Source organism: Cyclopterus lumpus, chromosome 12, assembly GCF_009769545.1.
Source record: "Cyclopterus lumpus isolate fCycLum1 chromosome 12, fCycLum1.pri, whole genome shotgun sequence".
NCBI lineage: Eukaryota > Metazoa > Chordata > Actinopteri > Perciformes > Cyclopteridae > Cyclopterus > Cyclopterus lumpus.
In genome coordinates, this window is record NC_046977.1 from 7,493,436 (window position 1) to 7,517,985 (window position 24,550).

Below are 24,550 nucleotides of genomic sequence, written 5' to 3' on the forward strand. Positions count from 1 at the left end.
TTTTTTTTATTAATAAAGAAAAGGTACCAAAGATTAAGGACAATATACAAAAGAGTGAAGACTATGAAAAAGTGCCATATGGTTGTTTGTGCGTTTCTCAGAAACCCCTCTTCCACAATCTGACTTAAATCAGGGGAACACTTCACTTTATAAACGGTGATGGCAATCTTTAATGCACTGCAGTCGCTAAGTGCAATAATTTATATGAGACATTCATATTTTTGTATTGAATGAGTAACTCTGAACAAATATTTTTTTGTTTATAGCCAAAATATGTAATATAATCTTGAATTTTGTACATTTGTAAATAAAAATGCTTTGTTATTGTTTTGTATTTTACACTATAATAAAATAAACTGTATTTGAAATAAGAAAACTACAATGGCCTTTCTACTCTACCTTATCGACACCGTTATCTCATCGAAAACAAAACATCATAGATGTCCCCGCTAGTGTAATGGAGAAGCACATTTAAATAACAGCAATAACTCACACACAATATCAATATCCTCCCTGACAATCGCTATATCGCCGCAGGCAAACTAACACAAAGTTGCCGTTAAAACATTTGTACATTTTTTTTTTGAAAAGGACTACTACAATGTCCTGTTTCCATGGGGTTCTCTTTCCACCTGTCAGTGGGAAGAATGGGGAGGCCAACCGAGTTACTGGCTGACATTCAAAGGTGACACCGAATCCGACTGGGACTCCGGTGCACATTATGAATAAAACCTATAAAGAGGCCAGTGAGATAGTGTCTCGATACGTCTACATGTATCCAGCGCCACGCATTTACTCACAAAATAAGTTCCTTGACAATATTTTGTCCACTCAACAACTGAGTGACTTATACAACATTGAAAGGAAGCCCGTATACAGGTGATGTCAGCACTGTAATAATTGCCTATGTTTTAATGTATGTTAAGAAAAAAGGGGTTTTCTTCCATTCCGTTATTTGCAGTAAATATAGTGATTATGTTCCAAAACCTAGAGGACATGATTGCCTTTTTATATATTAGAATATTATACGGTAAACGATTTTGAACAAATAAGATGGTACTTATAAGTGATTAGAAATTAATCTAAACTGTGAGTGCTACAAAAGATCAGTTATTTATCCATACAATATATATATATATATATATGTGTATGTCCATATCATTTTACTGTACAGTATGGCAACATAGCACTCCACAAAACGTGTCTTTAAATTCATAAATAGAACAAACAAGTGACAAAAAGAGTTATAACTATTGCATCACTTTAACTGTGTTAATATAAACAAAAGTGTATTTGTTGCTACATGTACGTCCTCCACAGTAAACGGCGTGTCTCTGTCAAACATCTTCAAGCTGGCAAACAGAGCTCAGCGTTTCACTTTTGGAAATATGTTGTGGTCTATGCTGCCCCCTATAGGTCAACTCAGTTTAAAGCACACTCGGGGCACTTTCCATTCATCTTTTATTTTTAAATCGAGCATCTTATGCTTTTAATACATAATTCACTAACAAGCCTGAGACTTATCTGTACATTGTTTAATAGTAACTTGACACTTTGTAAAGTAAATTGCATGTGTGTATTACACTGTATATTGTTCCTGGTCTGTTTACTGTTCATTGCAGCACATGTGAGCCTTATTTATTGCCCTGTAATTTGGGGTTGTAGTGTGTCAGGCAACAGATTCATTTTATTGGGTCTGAGACTGGATTTTCTCTGAAGAAAGGCTGACTCGCCAATAAATTAGAACAAGGATCATATCATGTCATAAAATAACCGTAAACATGATTCAGTACACCAAAAGAAAGGTATCTGTTACTCTTCAGATGTTTGAATTCCCACTCCATGTAAACATGGCAGAACATTATTTATACGTAGACAATTACAAGTTATTGCAACTAAACCCTACCATGTGTATGTAAACCACATGTATGTTCAAATGCCTTCACATATTATGCATTGCAGTTCAGACTTCTTCCCATGCAGATGAGATCAGATTAAATAGAAACAGAACCACATACACGTTGTGCACAACTTTTAATTTGTTCAAATTTCCATTACTTGTCAACTTAAAAAATAAAACTAAACAAGAGTGCATGAATACTGTCAGACCTATACTGAACAAACCTCACTTAAAATGTGACACTGCAAAATCATATCGATTAACTAACTGATTCAAGAAAATCAATAGCACACATGTGATATCTGATGCAAAGTTATAGTACTTTAATTGTTTCTCCTTTTCAAACTGATCATAAACCGCTGATAATGATCCAGAGTTATTAAGAAAGGTAAATGTGGAAGTGGCGAATAAATCTTTTTTTTTGGGGGGGGGGAATGTAAAAGGCTTGTTGTACACATTTAGCAATCAAAAAGTAGGAGGAAAAAAAAAGAAAATTTAATCGTCGTCAAAGTTCTGTTGTAAAAGGAAGTTGGCGGCCAAGTTCTCGTTCTTCTCACATGCAAAGTAGGCTTGTATGACGAGTCCCTCCGGAAAACCTAAAGCTTTTAGCTGGAATTAGAAAGAGAACAGTTGCAAATTAGTCAAACAATACTTTAATAATAAAGCACAGTATCATTTCTGCTCGGCAACATCGTCAGTTGTGTATCGTATAGCAGAAGTTCTGAACTTCAGACTGAGGAAAAGGTGTGTGACAGTGTGGCGCTCCCACTCACCCTCTCAATGGCCTCTTTCTCCTGTGGCGTGACCTGGATGTAGCTCATGTGACTCCCGCCGGGTGCGTCACCCGCTATCCCTCCGGCTCCCCCGGCTCCTCCCGCTCCACCTCCGCCACCTGCCGGCACCGCCTCTGGATTGGGTTCATTCAGCATCTGGATGAACTGCTCCTGGTGGCTGCTGATTTCCTACAGTGGTAAATGGACTTTTTAGGCATCTAGAACTCTGAAATGTAGTACACAACAACAAAGAATTGCCTTCTATACATTTTGGGGACTCACAAGAGACAGCTTTTAAAGAGAACGGTAACATTCCTGACTAAGTCTCTAATATGGGACAAACTCAAAAAACGCTGGATCCTACAAGTCCCCATAATCCCACAATGCAACTCAATGCCTGCCTCCTAAATCCACTCATCTTTCAAAGAACAAACTGAGATCATATATTTTTTTAAACACGGTGTGAGTGAACGGACACTCCAATGCTTCAACCGTGAACTCGTTCAAATCAGCAGTGTGTCGAGGGCCTCCCCACCTGCAGCAGCTCAGGGTTCTCCCGGCCGATCTCCTGCAGCAGGGCAGGAAGCAGGGCGGCATTCTGCTGGATCAGCTGTCGCATCACGTGGAACTGCGGCTGATTTCTCAGGAAACTGAGCGGGTTGCCTGAAAAGGAAGAAATGACAGCCAGAACGATTAAGAACCCAAAAGACATAAAGAAAGGATAATACCAAATGTTTGCTCATTGAGGCTGTTAAAATATGCCGAATAGTACGGGTCACTTACCTCCCCCAGCACTTGGAGAAGAGCCAGTGTTGGCGGGAAGGCTAATACCACCTATGGGTGCAGCTTGAACGCTCACTGGAGTCACCAACCCCACTGGTCCCGCTGCAATGCCCGGTTCTCTGCCTGGAATACCCTGAAAGAAAAGTAACAAAAGGACAAGAATTAATTAAAATATATGTATAATAAACATGGTATATGGGTGCCACAATTTGATTGTGGGACTCACTTTAGTTTAAAGTGTGTGGGTTACATCATGTCATGCACTCATTTTAGGATTCCGATTAACCCAGAAGTGGTTATGGATGGAAGATTTGTACAACTATGTCATGTGTCTATTAAACTAAAACCAGCCTATAAAGACATTCCAAAGGCAAAATATATGATACATTTACAAGATCCTGAGACACTAAGCCTTGTGATTGACCCCAAAGCACACAGAGACATAATGTATTACGTTCCAATCAAGCCATTTGCTGGGGCCACAGACTTGAGATTGCCTTACTGTGAGCAGGTACTCCACAGCTCTGTCTGGGTTGTTGAAGCTCGCTCTCAGAGCTGCTACCACCTGCTCCCTCTCGTAGCCCATGAGCATCATCTCGGTCACCATGGCGTCGTATGATGGGCCCGTCACTAAAAGGAACACACACACAACAAGACGGATCAATAGTTGGACTAAAGAGCTTCATAGTCAGCCAACAGCACTGTGATGCCTTGTGCATATCTACAAGAAATAAATAATAATTACCCCAAGTCACACATGGGCCCACAGGTTTATTACATGCAAGATAAAGCTTAAAAAGGCATAAGGGGTAAAAACAAATGTTTTATCACAAATGGTGTCGTCCATAAAACGGCATACAATCGGGGCCGATAAATAATGTTCACAAGCGCAGCCTTACCTAGATTAGACACCGCCTCATCAATCAGGTTTGTGTTTGTTGACGCCTCGGAGCTTCTGCAAGAGGAAACAGACCTTGGGTGAGGCGTGATCCGCACGTCACTTCTCAATAGAAGACTCACTGAAACCAGATGGATGGTTGAAGACAAACATCTCCCCCGTCTTTACCCGACGGGAGTGGACGCTGGCTCGGCGGTCGAAGACTGCGTCTCCTCCGGTTTGTCGTCGGTGGAGGCTCGATCTGATGCGCTTCCAGAGCCGGACGATGAGGCCGCAGGGGCTGCGGGGGCTGCAATGCTGGTAGCCAAAGTGGCAGGTGACGGCTGCGGAGTGGCTGGGGCCGTTTTAGCCTGTAAGGGAATACATTTTTTTTTCATTTTTAAACACGTTACTTCTCGGCAATGGGTCATCGGACATAAGCGGGTAGCGGTGGAAGGAGAAGGTCACAAAACCAAATCGTAGTTCAGTTTTAACATTCATGGGCATGCTGTACATTTACTGAAACAATCTCTGATTCCCAAACCTTCGTCACCATGACGACCACAAAGTTCTTCTCATTGATTTTGTATTCTTTGAGAGCCGTGTCATCGTTGAGGACTTTACCTGTGAAGAAACACACAAATGAGTCACAAATCCACTGGCTTTACCTGGCGTGAACTCTGAAACAACGAGCGGGGGCGGAACAATAGACGGCATTATATTTCATCAATGAGTAGGTCGTCGAGTGGTTTATTGTCTACTTTTATCACCACATCTGGGTCTATTTGTTGAACTATTTTTAGAGTGCTTTATGTCTGAGAAGCTAATGCATACACATAACTTATAACATGTATTCAGCCTGTTGCAATACTTTACAACACAAAGTACAGTGGCATGATTTAGTTGTTCTTTTAGTGTCTGACAAAAATGCTAATTACTACCTGGGTTTCCCAAAGATTTATGTTTTCTTGTTTTGAAAGTCAGATGACTGCAATGCTTGTTTAAACAAATGGAGGTAGGCATGTCATGAAATCCTTTCCAAACTAAGCTGCATCCTTTGTAGTTATTCGTCTAACATTTTCACTTGTCTGACTTTTTTTGTGGCAGTTTTCTTGGTGTAAATTGTGTGCTATTGGCAACAGGAGATTAAAACCATGATGCTTTAATGCATCAGCTTAAAGTGCAAAACAGAAGCAACCGTTAACCAACTCTTCAGCACTGCATTGCTATGGCTGTATAATATTACTCAGGGTCGAAAATAATTTAGACCTCTCAAATGCAAAAATAGAACAAATCCAAAGTGTGGACATGTGCATACCAATGCAGCAACTATAATACAAACAGATGCTTACTTGTAATTACATAAGTTCTCCAAAGTTGACATAACATTGTTGAGAGGGAAGACAAAAGTCTGCTGTTTAAAGGCTAAATCACACAAAAACTAAATCAAATGTGTTTTTCTCCGATCCTGTTTCAGGCTTTTTTTTACATCATTTTGTAGAACCTGCTAAACAAAACTGGGTTTGAATTGTTCATGCTGGATTAAGAAGAGAATATTATGTTTAATAGATTCAAATACAGGTTAAGAGTCACTCTCCCATCTCCATGTATCGTATATACACATTTCTACAGGATATGTTACAGTAAACTAGAGTAAAACTCAATGTTTGAGAACCCTTTGAATTAAAGCTACTAGTGTTGAGGCTTCCAATGAAAACAATGGATACACACGGGGCTTCCTGAGACCTTCCCATCACTGTGAGCAGCACACGTGCATTGCTAAACAGTGTGATGACTTGCAGCACACAATAAATAACCCCCAATATCGAGAATGTGAGGATTTAAGCAAACAGCCAGCAACTCACCAGCATATATCAGTTTCAGTCCATCAACTGCGAAGTTTTCCTTCCCCGTCTCCTTTTCAATCTTCTCTTTCAATACCTTCACCTGTGGAACAAAATGACACGTTTTCTCGTATTAACCGGCTTTCAACGCCACCATTTCAACTCAGCCCAAACTACAGCACGAGTTAGAAAATAAAGTCCAAAGTGTGCTTCATAAAAGTGGAGTTGAACAGAGAAACCACGTTAAACACTAACAGAACAACGACGCTGTGTTCCTAAAGAAGCGTATTAATGAAACTAGAAATACCGTTAATTATGGCCCGGCCCCCCCCCCCTAATCTGTCCATAAATGGGCTACGGCTAAATGCTGACAATACAAATACTTTTATTCTGACCAGTAACGTCAGTAAATGAATTACGTTAAACGGTCTCAAGCCCGGTGTCAAACACACGCCGTATTAACCGGAACAGTCGGTGCTTCTCTCGGGTATCCGTTGTGTTAACGCGGACCCATCTATCGATAGTCTCTTTTGAAACGGTCGAAAACAAAAGTGATCCGTTTCAGGACATAGCCTACTCCCACTCCACCCCCTTCACCAATACATGCTTTCAACTCTCACCGTCTCCTCTTCATCGATGTCGATTTTGAACGTCTGCTGTTGTAAGGTTTTCAAAGTTATCTGCATTTTGTCGTCCGGGGTTTCTTAATTTTTTTTATATCCCCGGGACTAGTTTAAATGTTGTAGATCCGAAGCAAGAATCTTGTCTGTTTTTGTTGGCTCATTACAAACTGTCAGCCGCCATGACTTTTCGCTTTTCTTCTTCTATGTAAGATATTTACGCTACAGCGATCCTACTGGACAGTCTTGAAACTGCAGCTACAAATCAGCAATTTTACAGGTGTGCTTTTTTCCCTCCATATTAGTAGTTTAGTTAATAGTATTCAATTTCTCATCATATCCTTTAATTCAATAAGTACCTCAGTTAAAAAAAGAGGCATCTCCTAATGCACAATGGGCACTCTCAGAGCGTTTTACTATTATAATTATATTTTTATTGGATTAGTAATAGTGATATATGAAGATATAAACAACACTTAATGTTGTAGTTTGTCAATATGGAGCCACTTAGTGGCTTTATCGACAGCTGCATAGTTTAATATTATTATAGGACATACATATATATATATTCTGCAGTATAGTTTCTCCACTGCACTTCCACTTAAAAAAAGATTAAAGAAAAATACGTCCAACACTACAAATATGTACTAGCCTATTTGAACAATAGCATACATTTTTTTGTTTAGCCTTCCCTAAAGAGCCCCTTAAAAATGATAAACAGCATGTTATTGTCAATTATATTTGATGAAACAGTGCATGCCAAAGGGAGGGTATATATTATAAAAAGAGTATTAGAAACATCCTGTAATAGAGAACAATGTGACTTCACCCCACTGTAGGACTGTAGTGTGAGAAGCAGACAGAGCAACAACTCAATCCCTTAAGCAAATGCATTGCTAACTGGTGATCTGTATTTCCTGTCTGAAGAATTTCACAATTTATGTGAATGATGTGATGACATGTTTTTTTAACCTTTTGATATATAGGCTTTTGATTAGTTGTTTCATCATGCTCCTCCCAGAACTGACATTGGAGGAATAAACATGCTTCCCATACTGAACATGAGTTAGCATTTCAGGCCGTTATCACAATGCCAGGTCCTTCAAGCATGGAGGAATTTCAATATCATCCATCCAGCACTCAGTATTCAGAGGCTTTATTGACTTCTGCCTCACATGCTGCCTGGCTCACAGCTGACTGAGAGGACTGTTAAGTGCCAGAGATAATATGCTGGAGCTCAATGGGGTCTCTTCCCCAGGCCACTTTTCTCCTTATTCTCATATCACTCCCCCTCACTTTATATCACTGTACGTGTGCATCTGTTAATCTCTCACTACTCTTAGCTGTCCCTCCCTGTTCCAGCTCTCTTACTCTTCTTCTATCCTGATATTATTTTCTATCACTCCACTTGACGCCCCCCCCTCCCTCCCCTTCGCTCTTGTCATCCAGTTATTACGGCAGGAGCTGTGCCCTTGTCTGCCTTGGCTCAAGCGTACGCTCATCAGGCATTCCTTATGTTGCTCCACTCAGCCGCAGTAGCAGCAGCAGCAGCATCAGCATCAGCATCAGCAGCGTCCTCCTTTCCCCTCTCCCCACTGTGGCTGTGCCTCTTGCTCCTGTCTCCAGGGGTCGTCAGTCTGCCATCGGGCCCCCTCTGAAGTAGTGAGCCACAGAGATTACAGTCTAATCCCTGGTTGATTTGGAGATATTTTTAAGAGATGATGTTAGACATGTGAAATAAAGACTTGGCCCCTTCTAAAACAGGCGGGAGAGGAAATTCAGAGGACTTGTGCGAAACTGAGACATTCAAAGGAAAGACTCTTCAAATAGTCTCCTGCAAGTGCAGTCATTTATTTTTTTGAGATTAAGGGAGATGTTGAGAAAATTAAGAGAACAATCGGTGAAATATGAAGCAGAAGCAGAGCTTGCTGATCTCAATGACTTGTGGTATTTAGAGCACAAGAGCCGCAGCATTTCATGCATGTGCTTTACGCACACACACACACACACACACACACACACACACACACGCACACACACAGACACACACACCCACGGCATTTGCAGGGTCTGCGTTTTTGGTCAGCAGAGTTCCTGCTGGGTGTGGAGTAGAGGAGAGAGAGACAGAAACAGAAGGGTGCAACACAGAGTGAAGGCCACTGAGATGCCTTCTCAGCCCGAAGCTATTTCCTGTGGACGAGCTGCTGTGAGTATTATTGGTTGTTTCAAGGGCTCTGTGGACATGTTCCAGAGGAAATCCTATATATGTCACTGAAAATAGGAATTTATGTTGCACAAAAGCTAGAATAGAGAAACCAAGACATGTTATGCTTAACTTTGGTGAGTAATATAGTTGCTCACACATTTAATTGCTCCTCGTCCAGAGTGTTTCCACTGAGCATCAAAACAACACAAAGGTGGTGGTATCCATAAGGGTTTTCCTTTACAATAATAAAAATGATTGATATGAACAAACATACAAGACATACGAAAGAGGAGGCAAGCATTATTAGAATATAAAACCAGACAAAGAGTTTCCAGCCATGTTAGCGGCTCTACTTTGAGCTGAATGCTGAAGTCAACATGATAATATGCTCATTGTCAATGTTGCATGTCGTTTACAGGTGGTAACATTTGCCAATTAGCTCAAAAGACAAAGTACAACTGATCCAAAGTGTATTTGACCTGACGATGGCCTGAGATTATGAGTTATTACAATTCATCCTCATGGGAACACAATACAACAGTTTTAATTAAAGATATTTCATGTACAATCCCAAACGTGACCCTCGTGGTGGCACTAGGTCATGTGATCTCCAAAGTCATTAGTAGTCATCCTCTTGGCAACATGAATGGCTAACAAACGTCCGGACAATCCAACCAATATAGTTGTTCAGATATTTCTGTTCATATACCGACCAAGTGCCCTCCTCAGAGCCCGCATGGCTGAAAATATCTTTTTGATTTGACCTGCTCATAACTAATTCCTCAAAGCATCTTTTTTTCTGTCAGTTCTGCTAAACCTTCCTATTGTGTTCTTCCAACTGGAAACAGATATTTGCTTTGGCTCGGTATATGTATAAATAGAATGAAGAAATAAAAATAGTTCCTCCTGACGAGAATCACATCCCACATAAATCTACAAGTAACAACATAACATATCTTTGAGTAATATTGGTCTCTATGGGTCCTTTGTCCTTTGAATATCTAGTGAACCGCAACTGTATTATTGTCAACCCAAGTATTAAATAAAATCTTGCTTTTTAGTTTCTACATGTCCTTGAGTCTCCAGCAATACACTTGCCAAGTGTGTTGCCACTATTTCTCATTAGAAATATAGAGGGCATATAGTGGACATGCTATTTGGGAAAGGTAAAGCTTTAATCAAAAAGATAATATCCAAACCGTGGCAGAAAGAGTTGGATTAAGACAGTAAAGGCAGAGCATACTATAAAACCTGTAGAAGAGGTCCATCCAGATTATGGGTTCATCACAGGTTGAAAAGACCTGGGAAGAGTGAAAGATAATGTATTTAATGTCTGTTAAAGGAGGCACTTCCAATTATAATATAGCCTAATGCTGGATAGTTTAAAGAATCTTATATCTCATATCTTAATTAGGTAAAATCGGAATCTGCGACATAACCAGTAACATTTCTGTCAGGTAAATGTAGTACTTCAATGTTTACCTAGTACAAGTACACAGTACAGTTGAGTATCACGTTTTTGAAAATGCTTTGGGGTCATTTTTCTAAGTTATTTCAGGGTACAATGACTTATATACAATGATGTATTTTCATATCTAAACATCATAGTAAATCTGTATCCGTACGGGGCTCTTTTAGTTGGGGTGCACCGGTGTGTGGGGTCAAGTTGTTTGTATGAAAACAGGCCAAGCGGTCGGCCCGCTCCGAGCAGGCGCGCTTTGCAAGGTCACTTCACTCGTTTGATCCAACTTGATGATGTTGGTTTCTGCAGGAAAGAGGCATTAAAAGGTGATTTTATTATAAAAATGTCACTTCGTCCTTGACAGCGAGGCACTTCACGTATACTTAATTCTCAATTTGCTATTCAGGAAGCTTGCTTCTGAGTGAGTTTTAACAGTTTGACATCTGCTCTGATATGCATAATTCACTGATGTAGAGGGCAGCGGAAGTTAAATATGATACACGAGGAAGTGGTATAATGCATTGCATCAGGTCTGGGGAAAATATAATAGTTAGTTTACAAATTAAAAGTTCAGCATGTATCCACAATAGTATGTTAAACCCATAACATCTTAGTGCTACTGTTAAGCAAGGTAAAGTCACACTTCAGAGCCCTGATTTAATATGTATTATGAGTCCGGACAAGGGAGAGATCAACAAAATGAACCGTTATCTGATAACTTTATTATCAAGTTAAAAAAAGACAATGAATTACAATATTTACAGAATATCCAGAGATAAATGGAATAAAATTGTAAACAATCATTCTAGGCAACATCACAACCCACCATCAGGTAATCAGGTTTATATGGGAAGAAAGGCAAAAAGGAGAGATTCTAGTGTCAAACTATGGAGACAACAGTCTGAAAAGAGAAATTCAACGGAAACAAACTAAACATATATACAAGTATCCAGTGTGTTGTCAGCAGGGGCTTAACTTTGGGTAAACTGGGAATATTACAGTCTAGAGACTGCACACAGTGAGGGATTCATAGTCATTTTCTATTAAAATGAGCACAGAACAACAAACAATTTTGGGTTGACAGCTTCATTACCCAGATTGCCCCAATTTCTCATCTGGTTTGCACTGGGCTCTCAAGATGGGCAACAAGCTGCCTTAACAAAGCTTATTTCTACAACAACAGGTTTCAAACAGTTTTACTTTCAAAAAGCTACACGCTGGTCCTGGAAAAAAAAAAAAAAAAAAAAAAGGCTTTGAGATTCAGCACCAACTCAACAGTTTTTTTTTTTATTTTTTAGTTTTTTTTAAAAGGTATTACAAGGACTGAGGATCATCATGGGGCTGCTACATTCCCACCTCTCGACATGTAAGGGCAGGCCTATTTGGAGCAAGTGAGCTGATGTCCTTACTGGCCATGGATAGAAGATACTAGAGTGTCAGATGTTGGACTGGACATAAGTCAGCTAGATCTCAGAAGGATCTATAGGTCGACTGGCCAAGCCCAGAAAAGGACCAAGCAGTTTCAGTTAGATGCCCCTAAAGAAAACCTTTTTTTTTTGTCTCTTACTTTGTCATGTTTTTTCCTCTTCACAATAAAAGTCCAGGCCATGAATTAATAAAGATCTGCATACTTTTCCTTCATTTGTTTAAATATTGTACAACCACACCGCTCTTCCAATCTGCTCATTCCCATTACAGTACAGAAAAGGAGATATTTTTCATTTTAACCAGACATTGTACAACGGCGTGATAATGTTGGATTGGGGATTCAAAAAGCCCCTAAGGGTTAGCTATCGTCTTTAGATTTATTTTTTTCTTGTCTTGAAAAAAAATAAAATAAATGAAAACACCTAAAGTAAAAAAGGTTTAAAAGTATCCTTTCTGAAACACCACGGTTCAAACACTTAACAAGTAGTTTTGTTTTCTATACACGGCTGCAAACGTGGTTCGCCTGGGTTACAAACCCACATTTCCCATTTCCATCAATGGTTCAATGCTCAGTTATAGACACAGCAGCAAACAGCAGTCTTGGTAAATATTTCAGTACCAAGAACACAATTACATTAATCGTGCCTTTTTAAAAATTGTATATTATAGTTATCAGCCATATTATTTCAGATTGTTTCATGTTGCTTAATGGTCTTATTGGAATTGGGCTTACATTTGACTTAATTGCTATTTATTATCTTATAAGGCTTTAGGGTATTCAAGCAGCAACTTTCAACAAATACAATCTCTGCCTTTTGTCAGTATCAACAATAACATGACAACTTTATCTAAAAAGAAGCACACATATCCAGGCTATGACAGTTGTGCCAATACAGAATTTAAAAGGAGTTTAAATTGGGGGATTTTACACCTTTTTAAAAAGTCAACATAAAGTCCCTGTGGCAAATGAACTTGATTTATGTGGAAAGGTTTTCTGTGACACTTGTCTTTTCAGTGCATCCCATAACTACAAAACTGGACCACCAACTGCAGGAAAGCATATCTGTGGTGTCTGTGGCATCAGCCATACGTTTCTGAAGGGACGTCTCGAAGCCAAGATTTGAATTTTATGCTTTATGCCAGCCAGTCAGTCATTTGCAGCCTACAAATCTGAATTTGGGTGACGTGGAGGGGCCTTGGATGGAGTTGAGGTAATCACCAGGGCCGACTGTGAAAGACAGAGACATCTGTCAATCAAGCAAATGTGGCTCCGACCCCAGTTTAGCATGGAGTTTCATTTGTTGTGCTCACAACATTGGAAAAAAACACACACTTAGCAGCATTTTTTCTCCCTCTCCATAAATAGCTTTCCCTTTCACTCCGGATAATATAGTACAACTCTCAGATCACACTATCAACAGTTTTCATTGGGACTTTTAGTCTAGTAGAAAGTAGTTCCAACAAAATCTACTCAATTTTCTTAAATGCTGTGAGTAAATCAAATGAAATCCCACTTCCATTGAATCAGGAAAAATCTCAAAGATTCTTTTTTGACATCTCAAGATAATTACCACCAGGGGGTTGATAAGAATATATATATATATATATTTTTGTAATGAGGTTAAACCAACACTACAGGCCTCAACATTCTCTTTGCTGCTGTTTGCACTACCTGGTTTCTTGCTACAACACATTGCGTTGTACTGATACTCAATTACAATACAATCTAATCTAATCAGATCATGTTTAAACAATGACTGTCAGAATTGCCACAAAGGCACACATTAATAGACGGGAAATTAGCTGTTGAGGCCATACATTATTGTGGATTTTCTTTTAGAGATTAAGGGTGATTGCCTGGTTACTTCAAAATAGCTAACTTTTAAATTTCTAAAAATAACAATTAAAGCCATTTATTGGCAATTAGAGGAACTGGATTTGTTAAGGCACTTGCACACTGGCTTCAACACTCAGCCGTGGTGGTCAGCCTCATCACAACTTTGCATTTAATTGTCATTTTGATGCACATATAGAGCTAGATTGGCACATCATTTTGTTCCCACTGAAAAGACAAGTGTGATCTCTGTCTATTGATAATGATGACACATATTACGCCAGTGTTATATTTAATTATGTTCCAAGGCTAACTATGCTCAGTTTAACGGCCACCTATATCATGACACATTAAACATATCTCTGTTGTTGTATTGATCTTCTGAGTGCACAGGTGGATTTTAGAGGGGAAAGGAGATTTTAACGAGTCCCATTATTTCCATTATTCCATCACGTGAAATTAGTGGATAATGAAATGGTACAGTCAAAATGCGAAAGGGTGCCACAGGCTGAAAGCTTATACGTAGTATAATATTAAGGGACCTAAAATATAGCAATTTGCTACAAACATTGGGGGAAATTGTCAGTATTTCTACGAATAAAGAAAACAGGATTTGTGGTTTTACTAAAATAGATAAGGTGCGATTCTTTCTCGAGGACTACTTCTAAGACACTTAACACAAGGCTATGATGAAAATAAGTCTAAAATGTGGACAATAAACAAGAATAGGTAGCTCTACAGGGGGGCATGGTTTTAAATGCTTTCATATCATGTTTGTTCTATTTGGGTACATTTACAGTACCCCTGTTTTGGGGGAGCGTAAAAGGTGCTTCAAACAATAAAATACTAAATTTAGTTAATAATTTTGGACATCATTCTCTATAAATAGCTTAGTTTCATCTAGGTTGGATCTTTCACTGTAGATTTGACCAGAATGTCAGCAATAAAGAGTTCTGTTCACTATTGGTTACCAATATATTAAGATCTGTCCTAGGGGACTGTCCATTTAGAGAGCTCAGCCGTTTTATGCAGCACAATCTAATACTTAAATATGTAACACCTAAAATCTAGTAATGCGCCAACTCATAAGAAGTCACTTTTTTTCAGTTTCAATCTTTTTGTTTCCTTTTTATGACTCAACTCAGTGCTGGTACTACCCATGGTCACAGTTTCTAGCACATCATCCCAACAGGCCACAAACACTTCAACCAAACTGTTGATCCTTTTTGGTGTCAAGCATTTCTGTGCCTTCCACATACTGGCTTGGACTTCCCAGTGAGAGATCGGCGGGGTTCCCTTCCTCGTTGCTGCACGGGTCCAATCCTGCGTCCATGGAGGCAGGGAAGCCGGTGGAAGAGGAAGCTGAGGCCTCTAATGCGGAGGTGGTGCTGGTGTCCGTGTTGCTGTTATTAACCGTCCTAACAATGAGGGAGAGAGCAAAAGTGAAACACGTGAAAATGATGTGATTTTTAAATAGGCAAATATAATAAAACAGGACTACGGCCATGTCATATATGGCATTGATTCAACATGTTCATTGGTGGTAGCACAGGTGTGCCTCGTTATAGAAAACACATAAAGAAAAATAGTACACACCATAATTTACTAAATAATTTCAACCATCAAGAAGTCCGTGTAAAGTTTACACGGATTTACACCGTAAACCCCAAACAAATTCTAAATGTTATTATTTTACGCCGTCACCAGCGTCTGTAGTGGTTATTCGCATGACAACACACAACGATTTTGGTTTGAATGATTGCTTTGATTAAATATTGAAGATATAAGAAATAGTAATAAAAAAAAGTACTCACATGCCATGTCGAAGGACATGACGCTCCCAATCGAGGCTGTTGGTGAAGCAGCGGCCACAGAACTCACAAGGAAGCCGCTTCTCTGCACCGCCGGGCGCAGAGCTGCTGCTGCTGCTGCTGCTGCTGCTGGGAGATGCAAGGACCTCTGGGAAATAGAGTTCACGTGATTGGTCAGGCTCAGAATAGTAACACAAGTGTTCATTGTTGCTACAATATTTGAAACCAGTTGAAATATGAATTGCTAGTTTGTTTATTATCAGGTGATCAGTATGCAATGTATAAGTATGCATTAATCACAAAGTAATAGCTCTTCTGTATAACAGGGATGATCAGTATATACATATTTATACACATATATATATATATATATATATATATATATAAATTAAAAAATAAATAATAATATCTATATATCTATATATATATATATATATTATATATATCTTGGACCAAAACTGTGGCTATTTCGGGATAACATTTTAAAAAGCACATGTATTCTTCCAGTATTCTTCCTGTACTTATAGGCCCATTCACTTTTCACACAGATCACAATATTATGGATAATTACTGAGAACATGACAAAAAATTGTCTTTTCAGCCGGCACTCGTACATGGTGTAATCCCTGAAGGTTTTGTAAAGAAATGTGGTCTGGGTTGATTCATAAGCGGTTCAATAGTAGTTCTGGTCTTGACTGGTCTTGTGAGGTCAATTGGACCATGTTAGAGTAAAGATGCATATGAGTAGATATTATGTAACACAGGAGAGCAACAAAGATGACTTCATCTGCATTCACCTTGTAGGCCGGGCTTCTCCTCCTCCGCACCCCTGACTTCCTCTTCATCTTCTTCCTCCTCCTCTTCCTCTTTGAAGTTGTCCTCTATCTCTTCATCATCTATCCCTCTCTGTTCCTCCGCGGTGTTCTCCATAATCTCCATTCCTTCATCGTCGTCGTCGTCCTCCTCCTCCTCCTCCTCCTCCTCCCCCAGTGCAGCGACATTTCCGTCTTCAACCATCTCCATCATTTCTCTCTCTTCTTCCTCCTCTGCGCTGCTCCCTTGTTCTTTTATCATCTCCAGCTGGTCCAGGTTGACGCGGCCCATCAGCTCGAAGTTCCGGATAACCTGATCAGGAATAGGAGGTTTTATTAGTTATGGTATGGTGTGCTCAAAAAATGTATATATTTTTTTTTATCAACAAGTGAAAGGGCGGACACAATATTTTCACAATTAATTACACTTATGTGTGTTTAAAGTGAATTCATTCGAAATAAAGAGTGAATACATTAAAACTGAACTTCTCTCAGACCAGAAGTGTATTTGTTTACAGTGCAGCATAAGAACAACAAATTAACAAAGAAGATGAAATATTTTGATGACAGAACCATCTCATTTCATTGCATGAAGCATCTTGTTGCACATGATGTCACTCTTGCTGAGCAATTCCCTCCTCCCACTCTCTCCCGAGGACTGCAGCATCCTTCCCAGCAGAGGCAATGTCTGCTCTTTCACTCCTCCGACCATGAATAGACGCTCTGTCTCTCCAAGGCGGAGCCCTGCTCTCTTATTGTTCCTCGAAAATGCATTTCAACATTTTACAATAAAGTTTTGCCCGTAACGAGGCACATATTTACATAACCATGATGGCAAAAAAATATAGATATTTTTTTTTGCGTAGCCTCCATTGCTTTCTGGACTGTTTTTGACCTTCAGCAACACATATACGGGGCAACAACTCCTGCACATTGCTAATCACTTGGACTGACTTTATTCATGATGTTTTGGTCTTCATACCTACATTACAATTGTAATATATTCATACTAAAAAAGTGAATGATTTGTTCTTTTTGGGGTTTTTATGCAACATATCTTTCTGGTAACCTTTGACCTTGACCTACAGCACATAACGTCTCTGTAGCACCAATTCTTTGTCAAAGGATGATCTTGATGAGAAAGGTGTAATAGTAATAATAATATTCAAGTCAAAATATACTGCGTGTCTTCTCTTCACAACCCCGAGTGTAAACTAAACTAAAGTATATTTGGGGATTTTTCTACCTCTCAACATGAGTAAATTCCCTTTATTATCTGTAAACATACCATGTTTATTAACAAGGGCTGGACTTTATCCCAGCATGCTTTGGGTGAAATTAAGGTTCTCGTCATGTAAAGAATTAAAAAACGATAGACGTGTGCCCTTTTAGTTTAATGTACTCTAAGCTTGTAAAATACCATCTGCCTTCTCACATCATCTCATAAATTATCCCCATTAAGACGAAAACCTTTTCCCTCCTGGATGTGGGAAGAATATCCATAGGTTAATATTCACTCTCCAGAATCCTAAAACGTTTACACCCTTTCATATTGACTTCTGATTGACTTTACGGCCCATTGTTATTTGAATCTACTCATAACTTCTCATAAAATAAAGTTTTATTATCCATGTTCAAGACATTACGCCACACTCACATTAAATGAAAGCTGCGATGGAATCATTAACAGTGTTTTTCTTGCCTGAATTCAAAGTGGGCTGATATGGATTTTGGTTTTAAACGGCTCTGGGGATTAGCCTACTGTATTTATAACATGTACTCATGATAGTGATTCAGATGTTCAAAAATAAGTTTATGCTTCAGCTCGGTTTCTTTTGCTCATTTGATCTGTTTTAAACTGGTGAACATGCTCGGCAAAGAGCAAAAGTTTGGGTGAACCTAAATTTCCCCAAATAATCTTTTTCCTCTGCTGTTGCTGCGCGCACACTCACACACACACACACGCACGCACGCACGCACGCACGCACGCACGCACACACACACACACACACACACACACACACACACACACACACACACACACACACACACACACACACACACACACACACATATAATTTCTTTCTAAAACTGAATCTGTTTTATTTTTTAAAGGCACCTGGTGTTCAAATGTTTTCAGGATATTTTATCTGGTTATTTTTTGACGTCTCCTTTGGGAGTTTTAAATTGGATTTGGCATCATATCCCAACACTGTTGGACTATAGACAGTTGATTGGCACAAGCCTCACAACCTCCCATAAAAACCAGCAAAGGCCATATGGAATTAATTGCACAGCTTGTGTTGAGTGTATCAGCTGTACATATATCATGTTACAGCCATTAAGCAGACTGATCATTAAAACATGTTTTTTTTATGAGTAAAGCACATCCAATAAGCCAGAAAGTCTCTAAACATATATTGTAGAAATCCGTTACATAAGGTATATATTTACATTTAAATATAGCTACTTAAAGCATCATGCGTATCACGAATTGTTGCCCCCTGACCTTGTGCTCCAGGCGTAGATGCTCCTCTAGCTGGCTCCGCTGGCTGCTGTCGTAGTAACAGAGCTGGCACTGGTAGGGTTTGATCTCGGCGTGCTTCTGCAGGTGCAGCTGCAGGGCCTGGTCGCTGGAGCACGTGAAGGTGCATTTGTGGCACCGGAACACGAGGCCCTGCAGGTGGCGCGACAGCTTGGAGCGACTGACCTCCAGTGGAGCCACACGCTCCTCTGGTGGAGGAAGAGGGAAAAGAGCGAGGTGGATTAATGCGTTCGAGAAAAGGGAAAGGGGAGTAATGGCAGGGCAGGAGAGGAGGAGGAGGAGAGCAGCAGGAGCTACCGCAGGATGGGCAGAGGAGATGAGGGGGCGCAGGAGGGATATCAAATGACAAGTGTCACAGGCAGAAAGGTAATCCTGGTGGTTGTCACCATTTGGTGGTTTTGTCAGTTTTAACACAAACACGGAAGATGGTCTCAAGGAAAAAAAAAACGTCAGTTTCATTCCTCAAGGCTCGCTTTCAAATCGTACCTTTTCTGTTTGAATTCGGTGATCGTTCTCATGCACTGCTCTATCATTCGGCAAACGAATAGCTCTTTAAAGCACTTGTTTACTTTGTTTGAATTATGTTTGCATTTCATATAATGGAGTATAACGCGCATTTCAAGGTTTCCGGTCAACCTCTCGGTGAAGACAAAGACTCCCCAACAACTGACTGCACTCGGACCAAAAGAATATAGCAGCCGTGTCTCCGTTTCCTGCCTTCAAGCTCAATCTCTTCATCCAACTCTCAGCAAGAAAGCAAATGAGCTAAGTTTAAAATGTTCCTTTACAAGTAAAGTTGACTATCTCCCTGCGTACCTCTGTGCAGGACAATGTGGTCGATCATATTGCTCTTGTGTTTGGTGTGGTAGAGGCAGAGAGGGCAGCGCAGGTCTTTAGGGAAGTTGTCAGGCGCATGGTTGTTGTGACCAGCCTCCACATGCATGGTGAAGGTATTCCTGAGAAGGATTCAGAGACAGAGAGAAGCATCCTTTAACTATTGGGGGGAACATATCCAGCGCTAGTATCTGTGTCACTGTTATTTTACATTAATACACGTACATAGTTTATAAACCTGTCTCAAAGCCTGCAGCATCTAAACTCCCATTAACAGGATGGAGCATATGCATACAACATATCAGTGATGTTCCTATTCGTTCCTTACTTGTAGCAGGTGAAGAAGGAACAGTCTTTGCACTTGAAGAGCTTCTTGCCGCCGTGGCGGTCCCTGTAGTGCCGACGCAGGCTCTGCATGTACCCAGAGCTGAACTCACAGAACTCACAGGTGAGCACGCTGTCTGGTCGAGTATCAGCCAGTGTTGAGCCAGAACACATCTGACTGCGTGATGCCAGCTGGTAATGACTAAGCTGCTGACGGACATCAGCCGGCTCTAGGTATGAGGGATCTTAGAGAGAGGCAGAGAAATGAGAGAAACTCATGAGGAATCAAGTGAAAATGGAACCGCTTTTAAAATACAATGCATTGCTATAGCTTGAACCGGTGTTTCCACAACAACAAAACAAAACAGAGTCTTCTTGGGCCTCCTTCCCAGGTTTCAGATGTTTATAAAGTGTTAGCAGTTCCATCAAAGAGACACATGGTTTCATTTAAATGACTGTTTGAGGCCCGCCAAAGTAAAACTCTCCAATATTTCACAAACAAAATGCAAAGATTAAAGAAATATTCTTCAAGTTAATGCAGATTTATGTCGTTGAACTTTCTACTTTTGTAACCTATTAATCATATCAGGACTCCTCAAATGTATCTTTTCATCCTTTGGACCCAACCCAAAGGTTGAGAAGCGCTGGATTAAACTGTACAAAAAAAAACAATAAAATAAAAATAAATCAGTATTAACAATCTAATGTCACATATATGAGTCACAGGGGCCACTTTCCAGCAGAATGAACTTCTGATACTTTTTGAATGCATTTTTATTCATTTTATATTTTGAATGGAGGCAATCTTACTTATATTGAAGTACATTACTGTTGTATTCTGACAAGAACACATCGTCGCTGGAATAAAAATAATATTTTCTCTGCTAGATTCAAGCATTAGTTTTCAAACCACAAGAGTCACTGTGCATCTAAGACTCATGTTATTCCAACGCACATTTTTGCACAGCAGGATGGAGTTTAACCTACTTTGTGTATCTTCTCTTTCATCTGCCTTTTGTGTTCAATTGAGAGGTGTCTGATGATTTATTTTAAAGAGAAAATGCATATATTCCGTACGTACCCAGTATTTAATGAAAGACTATCACTAGACAGTAGTTGATCCGTTGCTCTCTCGAGGAAATAGGACTACCACGAATCTAATGTCCCCTCCCCCTCACAGATACAGTATTACTATGATTGTCATCATTCGTCCCCTACCTCTTTCCCTCCTCATTCCCTTTCTCAAGAGTCTATAATATCCATCTTCTCGCCCTACTTTGAGCCTCCAACACATCAATAAATAAACCACAGTGACACTAATAGAATATCTATCCATGTGAAAAACGCCTCATTCAGCACTCAGACTACGAGAAAGCAATGGAAGAAAAGAAAAAATACTTTAAAAAAAATACTTTATAAAGTGCTTGAGATCTAGTTTCTCACTTTTCGCAGAGGCGACAGAGGGATTCACACAAATCAAACAATGCCACAGTTGATTCATGTTTTTAATATCCTCTCTGCATTGTGGCGATATAGGGAGATGAGATAGCGGATGGAGAGAAAATTCCGTTGTACGGTGGCGATGTGTCTTGTTGAAAGGATTACGGGCCAGAGCTGTCTATTACATCCCATAAACGAGAGGAGGAATACTTCTGTGAGAAGATGGAGGAGAAGAACAGCTTACATACATTTAAAGGCTGACCTTAAAGCGCCATAAAAAAAAGTAAGGACAGGGTTGGAGATCAAAGAACTTGGGTCTTACGTTCATAGCTTCAGCGCCAATCAAATCCTAATCCTCTCAAAACAAACCCTCTATTCCACTTCCAATATCAGAATGTAAGACATTACACCGAAGCTAGCTAGTTTAGAGAGACATTCAATATGTCAGCTTTGCTCTTCCTCAATGCTTCACTTGTCTCGGGAGGGCACAGCTGACAGTGGTTGTTGGTGCATTGAGGAATGCTGCCCTGCTTCAGCTCCAGGGAAGATCCCACAGCTCCAGCAGCAAGGTGACAGCTGCTGCCAAGAACCGTCTGCAAGCTGTGCAACGCACGGCCACGAAAACACCTAAAACATGGCATCGCATCAAGGAGATGGATTCTGCACCGACCTCTTTGATAGGACATATGCCGGAACACAAAGGTGTCGTAATCAACGTGAAAGGTGGCTCAGGGAGTCAAACGCCTAAATTATAATATTAGTCGTTCATCCCGTGCACACAATACTTTCCCCAACGGCTACGGGATTTAATTATTGACCCTAACTGCTGATTTTAACATATTTATAGGGAATTTAATTAGTTACTTTAACGGTATGAAAAAACCCACCTGGGATGTGAAGGCCCACCAGAAAATGTGCAATTATTTGTCCAAATGTTGTCTTTGAAGATACTTATAGATAGAACTTCAGGTGTAGTTTATTACATTTCTTATGCTACTTTCTTATGTTTTTAAGAGCATTACGTGCGTTTTATAGATTATACACTGTATGTGCTAGATCTGAAATGATTAGTCAATTAATCCATATTGTTTTCCAAACATTCGCTGGGTTCAACTTTTCAAATCTGAGGATTTGATGCTGTCCGTTGTCACATGAGAGTTTAGTGAATTGCTATTTAAGATATTTAAATACTTTTTCTGGGCTGTGAGAAAACACAACTATTACTGGATATGTTCTAATAGAAGACAAGATAATATAAGCCTATTTCTAAAAACACATCATTCATATATATATATATATATATATATATATATATATATATATATATATATATATATATATATATATATATATATTCACACATATAGAGAGGGAGATGCTGTATATACATATTTTCCAGATATGGCCTGACAAGCCTATCATATGATCCTATTTCTCCTAAAATAACATAATGCAAAACCTCATACCATCCAGGGCCAAGAGATTCTGCTCCGCGTTACTGGCCAGCCGTGGGGGCCTGAGGGCGCCATGAGCAGCCTGGGTAGCAGCCCGGAGTTTTGTGAGGGTCAGGACCTCTCCGTGGTCTCTCAGAGAGTGCTCCTTCAGCTGGCTGATGGTCATAGAGGAGAAGGGGCAAGACAAGCACTTGTATGTGTGCTGCTCACCTGGAGGGAAATCAAGAAACGCAAGTCAACAACGTGGCTTCTGAATTAAATGTACTCTACAAAGGTATTAGTTGAGAATCTGAAAAGACATGTGCATAGTTCAAGATCCTTTATAAAAGAACCAAACATGATAATAAACACATCCTCCGCCACAAACAAAGCTATTCCCCTCTGAGCCAATCTAATTTGTAACATAGTATATGTCACTTTTAGGACTCCTCGAATAAGCGTAATTTTGATAGAGAATAATCGAGTTGCAATGTTTACTATAAATGTCACACATAAACATGATCCACATTCTTCCACACTGTCAAACAACTATTCTTCTAGTTGACTAATCTTTGAATATACCGTAGTCTCAAACTGCCAGAGGGAAGCGAGTCTGAATGTTATTAAGGAACTTTTTTTTTCTCCAAAATTAGCAAGCGTTGTGCAGGTTAATGAGCCAAGCACAAAGAACAGTATTTCATATAATGCCTCCAGCTAATCTCACTCACAAATTACAGTCATATAGACTAAACACTTTATGTGGACTGAAAGCAAGGACACAAATGAGAAGGGGAAAAAAAAGATGGTTTATATCAATCATCAACATCACTTTTCAAATGTAATTGGAACTCAAAATTGGTTTGTGACATTAATCCACAGCAGTTGTTAGGGGGACTCTTTTTGCTTTTCTTGTTTTACAGTTGAGAGCACTTTAAAGACGTTTGATAATTGGCCTTTCTAGTTGGCCACTTTTGAGATTTTCTTTTCTTTTGCTCATGTATTGATTTCTTAAGTGGAGTTTTTTTTTTTTTTTTTTTACATTTGCTTGAATGTCTATAATTTTGCCGTCTGGCTCCCTAAAAAAAACTAAAAAAACCCATCACAGGCAAAGAACCGCATCCAATGGAAGACACCTGTAGGCATTTAACTCTGTAACATGCGGAGGGATTCATCTCCATATTCCCAAATAAACAATATTAACAATAAAAAATTCATCTCAGCTATTTGTGCTCAAATCCAAACACGATTCTTTTGTATGCGTATGCTTAATTAAGTGTATCTAATGTACTCTGTGAATGATAACGTTGCTCCCCCAGCTAGTGCATTTGTTACACTGTGCAGGATATGCTAAATCATGCGCAGCCTCTTTATGTGGAAGATGATGAACAGGAGGCTGCTATTCTGGCCCGGGAATACCTTGTTAGTCATGGATACAGCTGTAAGATGGGATTTGATTGTGTGTGTGTGTGTGTGTGTGTGTGTGTGTTTGGTTTTTACCTGTGTGTGCCTTATGCAGGTGGCTCTTCAAGCGACTCACGTAGGCAGATTTAAAGGGGCAGAGTTTGCACTTGAAGGGCTTGTGGTGCCCGTGGTGAGACTGCACATGTCTGTCCAGACTGCCGAT

At 39.7% G+C, this 24,550-nt stretch overlaps 2 protein-coding genes across 3 annotated transcripts in view; both read right to left on the reverse strand.

The window, feature by feature from the left end:
- Positions 1–2,017: 2,017 nt before the first annotated feature.
- On the reverse strand, positions 2,018–7,012 carry rad23b (RAD23 homolog B, nucleotide excision repair protein). Its single transcript, XM_034547378.1, has 10 exons — positions 6,798–7,012; positions 6,199–6,280; positions 4,878–4,957; positions 4,523–4,704; positions 4,356–4,411; positions 3,959–4,086; positions 3,457–3,589; positions 3,209–3,336; positions 2,674–2,862; positions 2,018–2,509 (listed from the first exon to the last, which is right to left on the reverse strand). Exons 1-10 carry the CDS (start codon positions 6,861–6,863, stop codon positions 2,396–2,398), a joined length of 1,158 nt encoding a protein of 385 aa, XP_034403269.1. The 5' UTR covers positions 6,864–7,012; the 3' UTR covers positions 2,018–2,395.
- A 4,165-nt stretch (positions 7,013–11,177) lies between these two features.
- The window catches only part of znf462 (zinc finger protein 462), a 44,800-nt gene continuing 31,427 nt past the window's right edge, over positions 11,178–24,550 (reverse strand). For both annotated transcript variants that reach the window (XM_034546419.1, XM_034546420.1), the window contains exons 6-13: positions 24,424–24,542; positions 22,960–23,157; positions 20,058–20,298; positions 19,712–19,851; positions 18,860–19,083; positions 16,336–16,663; positions 15,542–15,686; positions 11,178–15,145 (exon numbers count right to left, since the gene is read on the reverse strand). In XM_034546419.1, coding sequence (XP_034402310.1) covers positions 14,932–15,145; positions 15,542–15,686; positions 16,336–16,663; positions 18,860–19,083; positions 19,712–19,851; positions 20,058–20,298; positions 22,960–23,157; positions 24,424–24,542 — 1,609 coding nt within the window. In that variant the 3' untranslated portion in view covers positions 11,178–14,931. The remainder of the gene's footprint in view (positions 15,146–15,541; positions 15,687–16,335; positions 16,664–18,859; positions 19,084–19,711; positions 19,852–20,057; positions 20,299–22,959; positions 23,158–24,423; positions 24,543–24,550) is intronic.

Coding starts and splice junctions, on each gene's coding strand:
- rad23b (XM_034547378.1), bottom strand. CDS start 6,863: ATGCAGATAACTTTGAAAACCTTACAACAGCAGACGTTCAAAATCGAC. Junction 3,337..3,456: donor TTCTCCAAGTGCTGGGGGAG/GTAAGTGACCCG, acceptor CTTCCTTTTCAG/GCAACCCGCTCAGTTTCCTG. Junction 2,510..2,673: donor AGAAAGAGGCCATTGAGAGG/GTGAGTGGGAGC, acceptor TTCTAATTCCAG/CTAAAAGCTTTAGGTTTTCC.